General features: G+C 42.1%; 1 protein-coding gene across 1 annotated transcript in view; it reads left to right on the forward strand.

Annotated features, from left to right (window-relative positions):
• Positions 1-11,259, forward strand: part of SPP2 (secreted phosphoprotein 2) — a 12,173-nt gene extending 914 nt beyond the window's left edge. Inside the window, exons 3-7 of the mRNA XM_006760458.2 lie at positions 1,746-1,868; positions 2,951-3,058; positions 8,110-8,164; positions 8,903-8,953; positions 11,164-11,259. Coding sequence (XP_006760521.1) covers positions 1,746-1,868; positions 2,951-3,058; positions 8,110-8,164; positions 8,903-8,953; positions 11,164-11,249 — 423 coding nt within the window. The 3' untranslated portion in view covers positions 11,250-11,259. The remainder of the gene's footprint in view (positions 1-1,745; positions 1,869-2,950; positions 3,059-8,109; positions 8,165-8,902; positions 8,954-11,163) is intronic.
• Positions 11,260-11,708: the final 449 nt, after the last annotated feature.

Raw genomic sequence — 11,708 nt, forward strand, 5'->3', positions numbered from 1 at the left:
GGCAAGATGAATTTTCTTGGGCTTTCTGTGCCTAAGTCGGTGACAGGCAAAGAAAGAGAAGCGGATATATCCTTCAAAGGAAATGAGACTGTGGGCAGCAAGTCGCCTCCCCCTCCCTGTCCCCAGGGGATTTGATCACCTAAAGCAGCGGTTCTCAACCTGTGGGTTGCGACCCCTTTGGGGGTCGAACGACCCTTTCACAGGGTCGCCTAAATACATCCTGCATATCAGATATTTACATTATGATTCATAACAGTAGCAACATTACAGTTATGAAGTAGCAACGAAAATAATTTTATGGTTGGGGGTCGCCACAACATGAGGAACTGTATTAAAGGGTTGCGGCATTAGGAAGGTTGAGAACCACAGGCCTAAAAGGTTCCTGTGCAGAGAAGAGCAGAAATGCCCTCAAGTTGGTTTCGGTGAAGGTGGGGGGTGGGGACAGGTTCGATGAATGACAGGCCACGTAGGAGGGAATGGAGGTGCTCTCTCAGTCTGCCTGCTCGCATCTCCCATCCTGGCTGGGTGACGTCTTCACTCATGCTTAGCTTGTTCACTCTTGAAACATGAAGAGCATGTGGCTCATGGTTTCCCAGTCTCCAAATACACCATGGTCATCTTGACCCTTCTTCAGAAAATGGCTCTGGGTCCCATTTCTAGCGTCCCAGGAAATAAATCGAACTGTCCCAGTTGTCTTTTCTAATTGGGCCATAGCTCATGCAGACGATGGGCTATGCTTTAGTTAGGTGTGCAGCCTGGAACCAGCTGTCATGGCCTGGATGTCGTGGTGGGGGGTCAGTGTGAGACATGTGCCATAGGCTGACACACCGAAGGGTGAATTCGCTCTGAAGAGACCTGGGCCAGAATGAAGAACCTCATTCCTTGCCCACCGGCTCTGTTGGCTGCGGTGTGGGGAAATCCATGTCCTCTTGCCAACCTGCAGATGAACAGTTAAATCTGCTTGTAATTTAGCTGTGCTCGTGACAGAAGAAAGCGAGGACTTAATTAAATGAATAAGAGCATGAGGATAGGTCCTGAGAGAGCCAGTTACGGACACCTTGGAAGTCTGGCCTGGGGAGATGAGCTGGTGTGAGGCAGAGCCACCCAGCGCACATTCTGTCATGTGACCATCTTGGTACAGACCGGAGCCCAGCACACATGCACCTGCAAATCAGCACACTTAATGAACGCGTGTGTGATCCTTAATGAGTTCATAGCTAGGTGATGTCCCACCGCATCCTGTATGCTGCTGCTCCACCTGGAAGCTGCCTATGCTTGCCTCTCTCTGGCCTTTTCTGCTTATTGAAATGCATTGGTCAGGCGACAGTCACCACGCCCCTTCCACGAAAACGTCACTTGTCCGTGAATGACTGCCAAAGGACCCTGAGTGTCGAAATTTGGAGCTACAAATAAATTTTAGTGAGTGGGCAAATTTGCAAGTATGAAACCTGTGAATAAGGAGGATCAATTATACACGTAAGTCATCAGACACAAGCTTCCCTTGGAGGTAGGACCCCGAAGGCTGGTTCCGTCTTCTCCCTGAAGTACCGTGTGCCTTTGGTAAAGCACCTTTCCTCTGGGCCTGAGCCTGAGGGCATGAGACCAGGTGTAGCTGAGATGACTGGTAGCTGTTTATACTGGTGGAAGGTTCCGTAACGTTTTCTCCCTGTGCAGGGAGAGAACGTGCTAACCATGTGAATTTCAGAAACTCGTCAGTGGCAAACTGATGCCTTGTTTCTGTGAAGGTCAATATTCTGGGTGAGAACAGCTCGAGCTTGGATATAGAATTCAGGGTTCGGGAGACCACATGCAGGAGGGATTCTGGCGCAGACCCCGCCACCTGTGACTTCCAAAGTGGCTACTACGTGGTAAGTGTGGTGGGAAGGGCCACCCTCCTCCCGCCCCCCCCGCCACCAACCCCACAAACCAACATGAGGAAGTGCCTAGTCTTCTTCCATGATGTCACAGTAAGAGCTTGGCTGTTGTCTGTTGGCCGGTCACACTGGGAGGCACTGGGAGGCACCAAGTGTGCCCATGCTGTATTCCCCAGGTGGGGGCTGTGTTGCCCAGTGGTTGAGGACTTGAGCTCTGGGTTATATGGTCCTGAATGATCCTGGCAAATTATTTAGCCCCTGTTGCCACAGTTTCCTGCTCTTAAAATGGGGATAGTGATGATTCCAAGCAAAGGGAATACAACAAGGCCAACACCAAACAAAAATCCCAGAGACATTTCAAATTCTCCTTAAAATAATTTTAAAACACTACGTGTGAGAGCCACATTATTTTGCGGTTGACTGTTGTGTAATATCTGTCTCCCCCACTAGCTCGGGCTCCATTGGGAATAAATGCCAGGAATAAACGTAGGACCACGCATGTTTGGTTTGTACCCCAGTGACCAGAACATGGTCCACACTTGGTTCGCACTCATGGGCTGCACCATCAAACCAATGTTTGCTTTCCAAGGCGATGCGATGTACGTGTTCTCGGGCTTTTGTTACACTATCAGTTTATGTCGGGGTTGCTTTATAATGATGTAAATTCTGAAAAGGAAGCCTTTGTTTTGAGACTTTTCACCAGGACTATTTTACAAAGGACCCCAAACCCCAAGTGTCAGAGCAAATGAAATCTGGAGCCAAAGGAGAACCTTGGGGTCCTTCCCACTTCTTTTTGTTCAAGTGGGAAAGGCTTCAGGGCAGCCCCTCAGTGCTCATGTAGGAATGTCTGCTTTCCTGGGACTCATAATGTATCAAATGCCTAAGAGATATTTAAATATTTCATGTTTCTCCTTAGGTATTGAGAAACTTTCACTTTGGAAAAACGAAATGCCTCTGTGAATTTTCCCTTTCTGTCTGCGTCATTTAGTCCAGCCCTACAGTCCTCCTGATTTCTGGGACAGGTCTAGCCCTCTGTGAGCTGCTGGAGGTTCCGCTCATTGCTTTGTGTTTTCCAGCCAGCAGCCTCTTGCAGAAGCACCGTGCAGATGTCAGCCGAGCAGGTGCAGGACGTGTGGGTTCTTTGCCACTGGTCCTCCAGCTCCGAGTCGGACAGCAGCGAAGAGGTATGACCGGGCCTTGGTGTCCATCAGGACAGCTCCTCGTAGAGTCTGTGACAGATTTCTGTAATAGTGTAGTCAGAGCATCACCCAGGTATGGGCAAGCAGAGCTCTGCTTACTCAGCTGGATTCTTTCTTTCATACCTACAACCTCATTTTCAAATCCTCTTACTTCCTCCAGCCTATCCTCTGTCTGTCTGCATCTATCTGCCTATCTATCTATCTATCTATCCTCTACTTATCCATCTATATCTATGTCTATCTCTTGTTTCCCCAAGATTTGTGAAATTAGCAAATCTTCAAAGTTTTAGACGTAAGTATGCACTCACTGGTCCCGTGGTTTAGTGGAACAAAGAGGGACATTTTTGCTGGACTAGAGGTCAAAATTATTTGCCAGCTCTGCAATCTGGGTCAGGATACCTAACCTTCACGATCTGTAGCTTCTTCATCTTAATAAAGGAATAAATGCCAGGAATAAAGACCACCTGATAGGTTGTTGACCGAACCAGGGAAGGATGGGCAAGGAAGATCAGGTCTCGCATCTGGTACATGACAGGTGAATGGCAGGACACACTCTTCCCTTCAATCCCATTGAAATTGATTTGCATGTTGTTGATTTGCATGTTGTTGAAGTACTTGTTGAATGAATTTTTTAAAACTGAGGAAGAAATGGTCAGGAATATGATATGACTGTAACTAGGGATAAAAACATGGCTGTTATATTATTTGTTTATTCATAATGGGATAATATTCTTGACAGGTATTTTAAAAACATTCCTACCAGTGTACAGCTGGTATCTTTATTTATCTATTCATATTTTATTCAATTTTTCAAGATTTAAGTTTGTAGTAAAAATTACATTAAAAGACTATACAATTTCAACTTCAAAAATTATACATAAAAAGTAATATTCCCATATTATTAACATACCCATGCTTTAAATATTTTGTTTGGAAGTCCATTTTATTTATATATTTATATTTAGTTTTTAAAATTTGTTTTTCAATTACAATTGACATATACTGTATTAGTTCCAGGTGTACAACATAGTGACTAAACATTTATATCACTTACAAAGTGATCACTGGATAAGTCTAGTATTATGGAAGTCCATTTTAGGATTAGAAAGTAATGAAAGCGGTGATGAGAACTCTTGGTACAGGGGGTGGTGTTACTGGCGCAGGTAGAACGTTACCCAGGTTATTAGGACCTTTTCCACACAGTGTTTATTGAGCATAACCTTGTGGCTTGATCTTGTTCACACTGGCTACTTTTAAGGATCAATACCCAGGTGATTTCTGGGGCAATTGCTCCAGGGTCCTATTCCCTTGGTGCTATGACAATACCAAGGGCCTCCTTTTCTAGACTTCATTAAAGTATCTAGAAAGTCAGATATGTTTCACAGTTCACACACTCACACACTCACTGGTCAGCTAGCTCAGAAGTGACGGGGGCCACGAATATTATTTCACCAGCATTTTGTTGGAATCGATTTTGTGGTTTCTATGGGGAAAGCTAGGGAGATAGTGAGGAGCAAGACAAGCATAGTTCTGGCCCTTGTGGAGTGTATCAGTGAGTCCGGGTGGTGTCTGTTAAGCAGGGGTGACCAGGCAAGTATTTGGGAGCACGTAAGAGAGGACAGATTAGTGTGTCCCAGGCAGAAAGAGCTTCCCTGGGATCTGATATTCAACCCAAGAACTGGAGGGTTGACATCAGGAGAGAAGGAACAGGAGGTGGAGGGGAGAGAGACAAGAAATTCTAAGTGAAAGGAGATCATGATGGAGTTCCCTGAAATAGGAGAGAAGCTGGTGGATTAAAATGGACAGAAATCCATGACTGGAATGAGCAAAATGCAGAGAGAGGGGTGTGGGAGTAGGACGGACAAAACCACAGCCAATTCAAGATAAGCCTCATTTGTCATGTTGAGCATCCCTGGCTGATTAGAATGGCAATGGGGCTATTGAGGGGTTGTAAGTAGGGCAGTGACAGAATAGATGAAGAGTAGATTGGAACTAGCTAAGAGTAGATGGGGGCTAGGCAGGACAGGTGAATGAGAATGCTGACTGGGTTTGGGAGTTAGTAGTGAATATTGAGAGAAATGGATTCTAGTTCGTTCTATGATCTTTGACACAATTGAAATTAATTTAATAAATGGTCCTCTAAATTAACCCCTCCCTCTTCCATGTCTGACTTGGGAAGTTGATTCTGATTGTTTGGGCAACCCACAAATCTTTTATTTTTATTTTTATTGATTTCAGAGAGAGTTAGGGAAAGGGAGAGAGAGAGAGAAACATCAATGATGAGAATCATTGATTGGTAGCCTCCTGCACTCCCCCTACTGGGGATCAAGCCCACAACCCAGGCATATGCTCTGACTGGAAATTGAACCATGACCTTCTGGTTCATAGGTCGATGCTCAACCACTGAGCCATATGGACTTGGCACCACAAATCTTTCTAATTGCAGAGTGAAGACACTCACTGTTCTCCCAACCCCACATTTTGTAAGAAGATGCTGACATTAAGTTAAGTTAGCTCCTGAAACAAACATGATTTTTACATAAACTCTCAGATTTCTTTTCCTGGGAGATTAGGAGACTGAGATTTTAAGAATTCTGAGCCAATTAAAAAAAATTCCTTTTAAAAAAAAAGAAATTTCCTTAAATTAAAAAAATTTAATTCAAAAGAAAGAGAAGAAAGCAGATGGAGTTTAAAGTAACTCCTGGAAACTCTGAAGTAAATTTCTTACACAACACAGAAAAAAAAATTAGAAAACAACTGTTAACTGTTTTCAATGAAATAAATGGTGATAATACAAACATGAAAGATGATAGACTAGATGAATTTAGACATGGAACAAATAAACCATTGTTGGAAATAGGAAATAGAAAAAATATAAGATACCTGAGTCATGAAAATAAAGACTACTTGACAAACATGTAGAATACAAAAGAATTTCCAGGAAAAGGAATATAATGTAAAGAAAGATTATCCATGGAGAATAAGACTGAAAAAATTCAAATTATTATAAATAAGGGTTTAGATTAAATGGAAAATATCTGGTAAGAAACTGCCTTAAATATTAAGAAATTTGGATTTTCCACTACATAATTTTTAAAAGCATAAAAGCTATAAAGACATTTGAGGAAATAAATGTCTAAATTTGCTAAAAGTCTCCTCTCCTTAATCAAATAGATATTTGAATCCTAGATAGTCTGTGTTAGATTTTCATTTTAACAGAGAAGCGTGTAAGTCTCTACATGGTGCATAGAATTCAGTCAGTCACGTGATGGTGCAGTCATCAAGAGTGCAATGTTACACCTATAAGTGGGTGATTGAACTTGACTTTAGACAAATCCTTCTCATTTGGAGTGGAAGAGAAGAGGTCTGGTTAAGGTATCAGCCAAGGGAGAAAATAGTCCCAAAGGGAGAAACTGAGGAAGAATAACTGAACAGAAATTCTGAGCTCAGGGGAGGAGAGGTGACAGGTGCTTCATTTATTTACTGTCTTTCATTTCAAGAGATAGAAACTCAACTAGAGGTAGCCTGAGCTGACATAAGACAATTTCATGACCACATTCCCAGAAAGGAAAGGGAGGAGTTGGCCTCAGGAGCAACTCAATTTAGGCACCTTCAATGCAATGTGTGCCACATTCATTTTCTCCTTCTCCCTTTCCCTTCCCCTCCCACGCCTCTCCTCTCCCCTCCCTTTCTCATTGCCATGGCCTTTCTCCATGTAGTAGGAAGCAAGGCTACCAGCTATTCCACATTTAGATCCTTTAAATTTAGAGGAAAAAAAGTATTTCTCTTAAACTCCAGCGGGAGATACCTTTTGGCATTAAATTTCCATTGGCCTGGCTTAGTCGTGTGTCTCTATTTTTAAAAAATACCATCTTTATTGAAATATAATTTGCATACTGAACAGTTCCCCCTTTCAGTGTATATAGGTCAGTGGTTTTAGTATATTCACAAATTGTACAATCATCACCATTCTCTAAACCCAGAATATATCCACTGTCTCAGAAAGAAACCTCTTAGCCATTAGCAAGTCATTCTGATCCTCATTCCTTCCTAGAAACAGCCACTCATCTCCCTCCTGTGTCTGTAGATTTGCCTATGCTGGACATTTCACATGCGTGAAATCATACAATATGTGTTCTTTTATGACTGGCTTCTTTCACTTAGACTCATGTTTTGGAGGTTCATACCTGTTGTAGTATGTGCAAATACTTAATTCCTTAAATTGTTGAATAATAGTTCACTTTTTGGATATTACAAATAATGATACTATGAGCTTTCATGTGCAGGTTTTATATATTAATTGAATGTATTGGGATTACCTTGGTTAATAAAATTATATAGGTGTAAGGTATATAATTCTATAATACATCATCTTTATATTGTATTGTGTGTTTACCACCCCAAGGCATGTCTCTTTCCATCACCACCTATACACATCTATTTTTAAAATATGTTTTATTGAATTTTTTAGAAAGGGAGAGGAGAGAAACATCAATCAGTTGCCTCCTACATGCATCTTGACCAGGGATGAAGCCCACAACCTGTGCTTGTGCCCTGACCAGGAATTGAACCAGCAAACCTCCGGTACACAGTATGATGGTCAACCTATTGAGCCACATGGTAGGGCTTTCCACATGTATTTTTGTATAGTCTTTCAGTGACTTCATGAAAGCTATTTATGTGCACCTAACTGTACACATATGGAATCTTCATAGAGAGAAACCTCTAAAAATTGACCTAAACACAGTCTATTTGCAAGTCCATGAAACAAGCTTCTGTCTTTCTGGTCCATGACATTTGGGAGTAATTCTGAGTCTGGTGGGAACATTATAGTCAATTTTAGTTTCATGTAAATTGCATTTCCCCACATACTTTCTTGGACATACATGCTTGGTACCCTATAAAGTTATTTGAAATAATATATTGTCTTATTTAATTAATCAGAGTTCTCCAGATAAGAATTGCATTTTTTACAATGTCTTTCCTTTTTCTCTCTTTCATGCGCTGATACGTACTGATGTTTTACATTTATGTAGATGGTTTTTGGGGGTATATTGGGATCCTCTAAATGGAGAAACAGTTATCTAGTTGGTAAGTTGAGATCTGTTCTTTTTCTAAATGTTTTTTTCTTGAAACAACTTCATATTGAAGCTTTCTGTTAGTGAGTCATTTAAAACTAGACATATCTATGCACAACATTTGAAGAACTACAGTCATTACAGAAAATAAACATTTTCTCTTATTTCTGTTTCTTTCTTCACACTAGGCAATAGCAATACAACCTTTCATTTAGGCATCCCTCTGTGTTTATACAGAGGTTTTCCATGCATGATTTCACCTGACGGCCCCAACATCTCTGTCTAGTAGTCAGGGTAGATGTTAGTGTTCTCCTTGAAAGGGTCTGTAAACTTGAACAAGCTTGCTCTACCCTCCTGGATGCATGACCTAAGCTATAGGGCCCACATACGCAATAAGGTGTAGCTGGGAGGATCTGGAATAAAGTTCATCTAACTGGCTGGGGCTGAATTGGGTAATCCTCCAGACACGTGACTGGGATGGACCATCATTTCCTACTCTTGGTTGGGGGAGGGAGGCTCTCCTTTCTTTCCTTCTTGTGTGGCCTCTCATTTGAAGTAGGATAGGTTAGTGTTCTGTGGCTTAGGAGACATTTTTATGTTCCTGAGGCTTTTTCCTATTGTGCTGATGGTGGCCAAACTCTTTGGTGATCTCCCACTCCTCCTTGTTCAAGAGGCACATCGGGGGCATCAATAATAAAACCACACAATGTTCCAGAAGTGGCAAGGCCGTAATACTATTATTGTGTTCCAGATCTCACTCCTGACAAACCCAGACGCGAACAGTTTTATGAACGGTCACACGGTAAGTGGTCCTGTCTTCCCAAGATCAATAGACCTCAGTCTTATCAAGTAGACTCTGTGGTAGCCATTTCATAGGAGATAAACCCATGAAATACAAACTATTTTAAGTGAAAATGAAAAGATATTAGAGCACTGCAGAAACATGCTTTGCAAATCATTCAAAAGGCAAACTTGAGGCATTAGAAACTCACTTAAATGTTATCAGGAATCGGAATATCAAATCTAGCTCGGGAGATCAGTATTGACCTTTTTCCTGTCCCACGTTGGGCATTTTCTGAATAACCCAAATTATTTTGATCTTCTCTTTGCCCTCCACTCTCAACTATATTTTGTGTTAAGCAGACATTAATAGTATTTATTTTCTTCTGATTATAGATCAGTTTTCTTATTTTATCTTTGTGATAACTCTTTAAACCAGGTTATTGCCTGCTTATATAGAAGAAATGAGTAATAACTCACTGTGTTAATTGTATGCACAAATACTTACTCTGTACTAATTGCTAGACATGATTTTCTCCTTCAACCCTCACACCCATCTTGTGAGGCAGCACCATGTTCCTTCCCATTTTACAGATGAGCAAACTGAGTTTCTGTAACTTGCCCAAGGCTACCCTCCTGGATGCATGACCTAAGTTATGGGACCCAAGTATGCAATAACGTGTAGCTGGGAAGATCTGGACTAATGCTCATCTGACTGACTGGGGCTAAATTGGGTAATCCTCCAGCCATGTGACTAGGACTGACGAAAAGGTAGTGAGTGGCAGACAGGACTTTGATACAGATCTGCCACTCTAAAACCTGTTTGTTTCCCTTCATGCTCTTTTCCAAAGTAATTGTGAAATTTACTCTATGTCCAGAGTTCTCCATCACAATGAATAAAACAGATATAAATATTTCATTGAGTTCAATGTCTGATCCTCATTAGGCATGCTTATAATTTGAGGCTTGATTAAAAAAAAAACAACCCAAGGTTTAGACCTTCTCCATGTAGTCACTTTGAAAGAATATACAATTATTCCACTACTGTGACAACTGCTGAGAACATTTTTTGAACACTACTTTTGGAATTGCCTTCAGAATCTCTGGCTCATTCTCTTGAATCTCTGTAGTGGTGGTAAATATTTGGCATTAGATTTAATTTTGGAAATAGCCCAAAGACATTTGGAAATCAGTCTTACCCTAAACTTTAAAGCAACAATTGTTTATTAACATAGTTTTTGAGGGTCAGGAACCCAGAAGCAGCTTAGTTGGGCACGTCTGGCTCAGAGTCTCTAACAAAGTTACAGACAAGATGTTGACTTGGGCTGTGATGTCATCTGAAGGCTTGCCTGGGGCAGAAGGATTCACTTCCAAGGTTACTCACATGCTTGTTGGCAGGCCTCAGATCTTCATGGGCTGTTGGACTATGGGCTTCAGTTTCTCATCATATGGGCCTTTCCACAGGGCTGTCTGAATGTCTTCAAAGTGTGACATCTGGCTTCCCCCAAGAAAATGATGAAAGAGAGAGAGAGAGAGAGAGAGAGAGAGAGGTGAGAGAGAGAGAAGTGAGCAAGCAACAGAGCACCCATGACAGAGGCAAAGTCTTTTATGAGCTAATTCAAGGAGTGATAGACTATCATTTCTGCATATTTACTGATCACACAGACCACCCCTGGTTCAGGGTGGAAGGGGCATGCCCAAGAGTGTGAACAACCAGGAGGCCATCTTGAGGTTGGCTACCACACCTGGGGAAATGCCATTTGGGATGAGAAATATATGGATATAAATTAATGTGACTGATCCTTTTTATGTGTCTCAGAAGGTAATTCCAGAGCTGAATTCTTAAAACATCTTGGGCTTTGGGAGCATCACGGACACAGATGTGCAGCTCTCTCGGAGACAGCTTTGAACATGACAATTTAGTTCAATGCAGCAAATCCATGTGACAAGTACTAGGCAGAGCCATAGAGACTGAAAGAAAAATAGACAGTCCATGCCCTCGAGGGCTTACACCTGTGATGGAGACAGATCACAGGCAGTGGCGAGAAATAAGCACTGAGTTCGGCGGTAACACCATGCAGGACAGGGACAGGAGAGCTTGATAAGGAAGACGGAGTTGTCATGTTCTCGTGGCAGGATGGGTTCTGGTTATGCTGTCACAGTCCTTCTCATTAATTTATTGTCATGTGGCCTGTGAATGACAGAGCCTATGCATTCCTTTTCTCTCTTTAGAGACCATGAGAAGGGTCTTTCCCTCTGGATATAGAAGGTACCCGAACCAGCGGCATAGAGCGAGAGTAAATACTGGCTTTGAGTAGCAGTCTTGAGGTAAGAGAACAAAGGTAAAAACGTGTATGTAGAAACAGAGACTGTTGGAGTGAATGCCTTCAAACTGCAACTCCCACACCTTCCAACGTTGTACTTCACTGTTTACCTCCCATCCTCGCCTTTCCACAGTCTCTTCTCCTTCCAGACACTGCTCCTCCTTCAGCTCTTCACTGTTGCTCCCTCAGGCTCTTTCCTGGGGCTTTTGTATTTGCTGCCACTGATGTGATCAAGTTGTTCCAAACAAATAGCAAACAAACAAATAGCAAACAAGAGACCATTTCATTCCTTTGACGCGGTGACCCTTCCATCCTCCCTCTTTCTCTGCTAAGCTTCTTGCCACAGTGTCTATGGCTCCTGGTCGACCTCCTTGTCTCCTGTTCACTTTTCTGCTTTTTGCACACTGGATTCTAATCCTCCAAATCTGTGAAATCTGATCTGCCTTCCTTTTC

This window comes from Myotis davidii, unplaced genomic scaffold (assembly GCF_000327345.1).
Source record: "Myotis davidii unplaced genomic scaffold, ASM32734v1 scaffold370, whole genome shotgun sequence".
NCBI classification, from domain to species: domain Eukaryota; kingdom Metazoa; phylum Chordata; class Mammalia; order Chiroptera; family Vespertilionidae; genus Myotis; species Myotis davidii.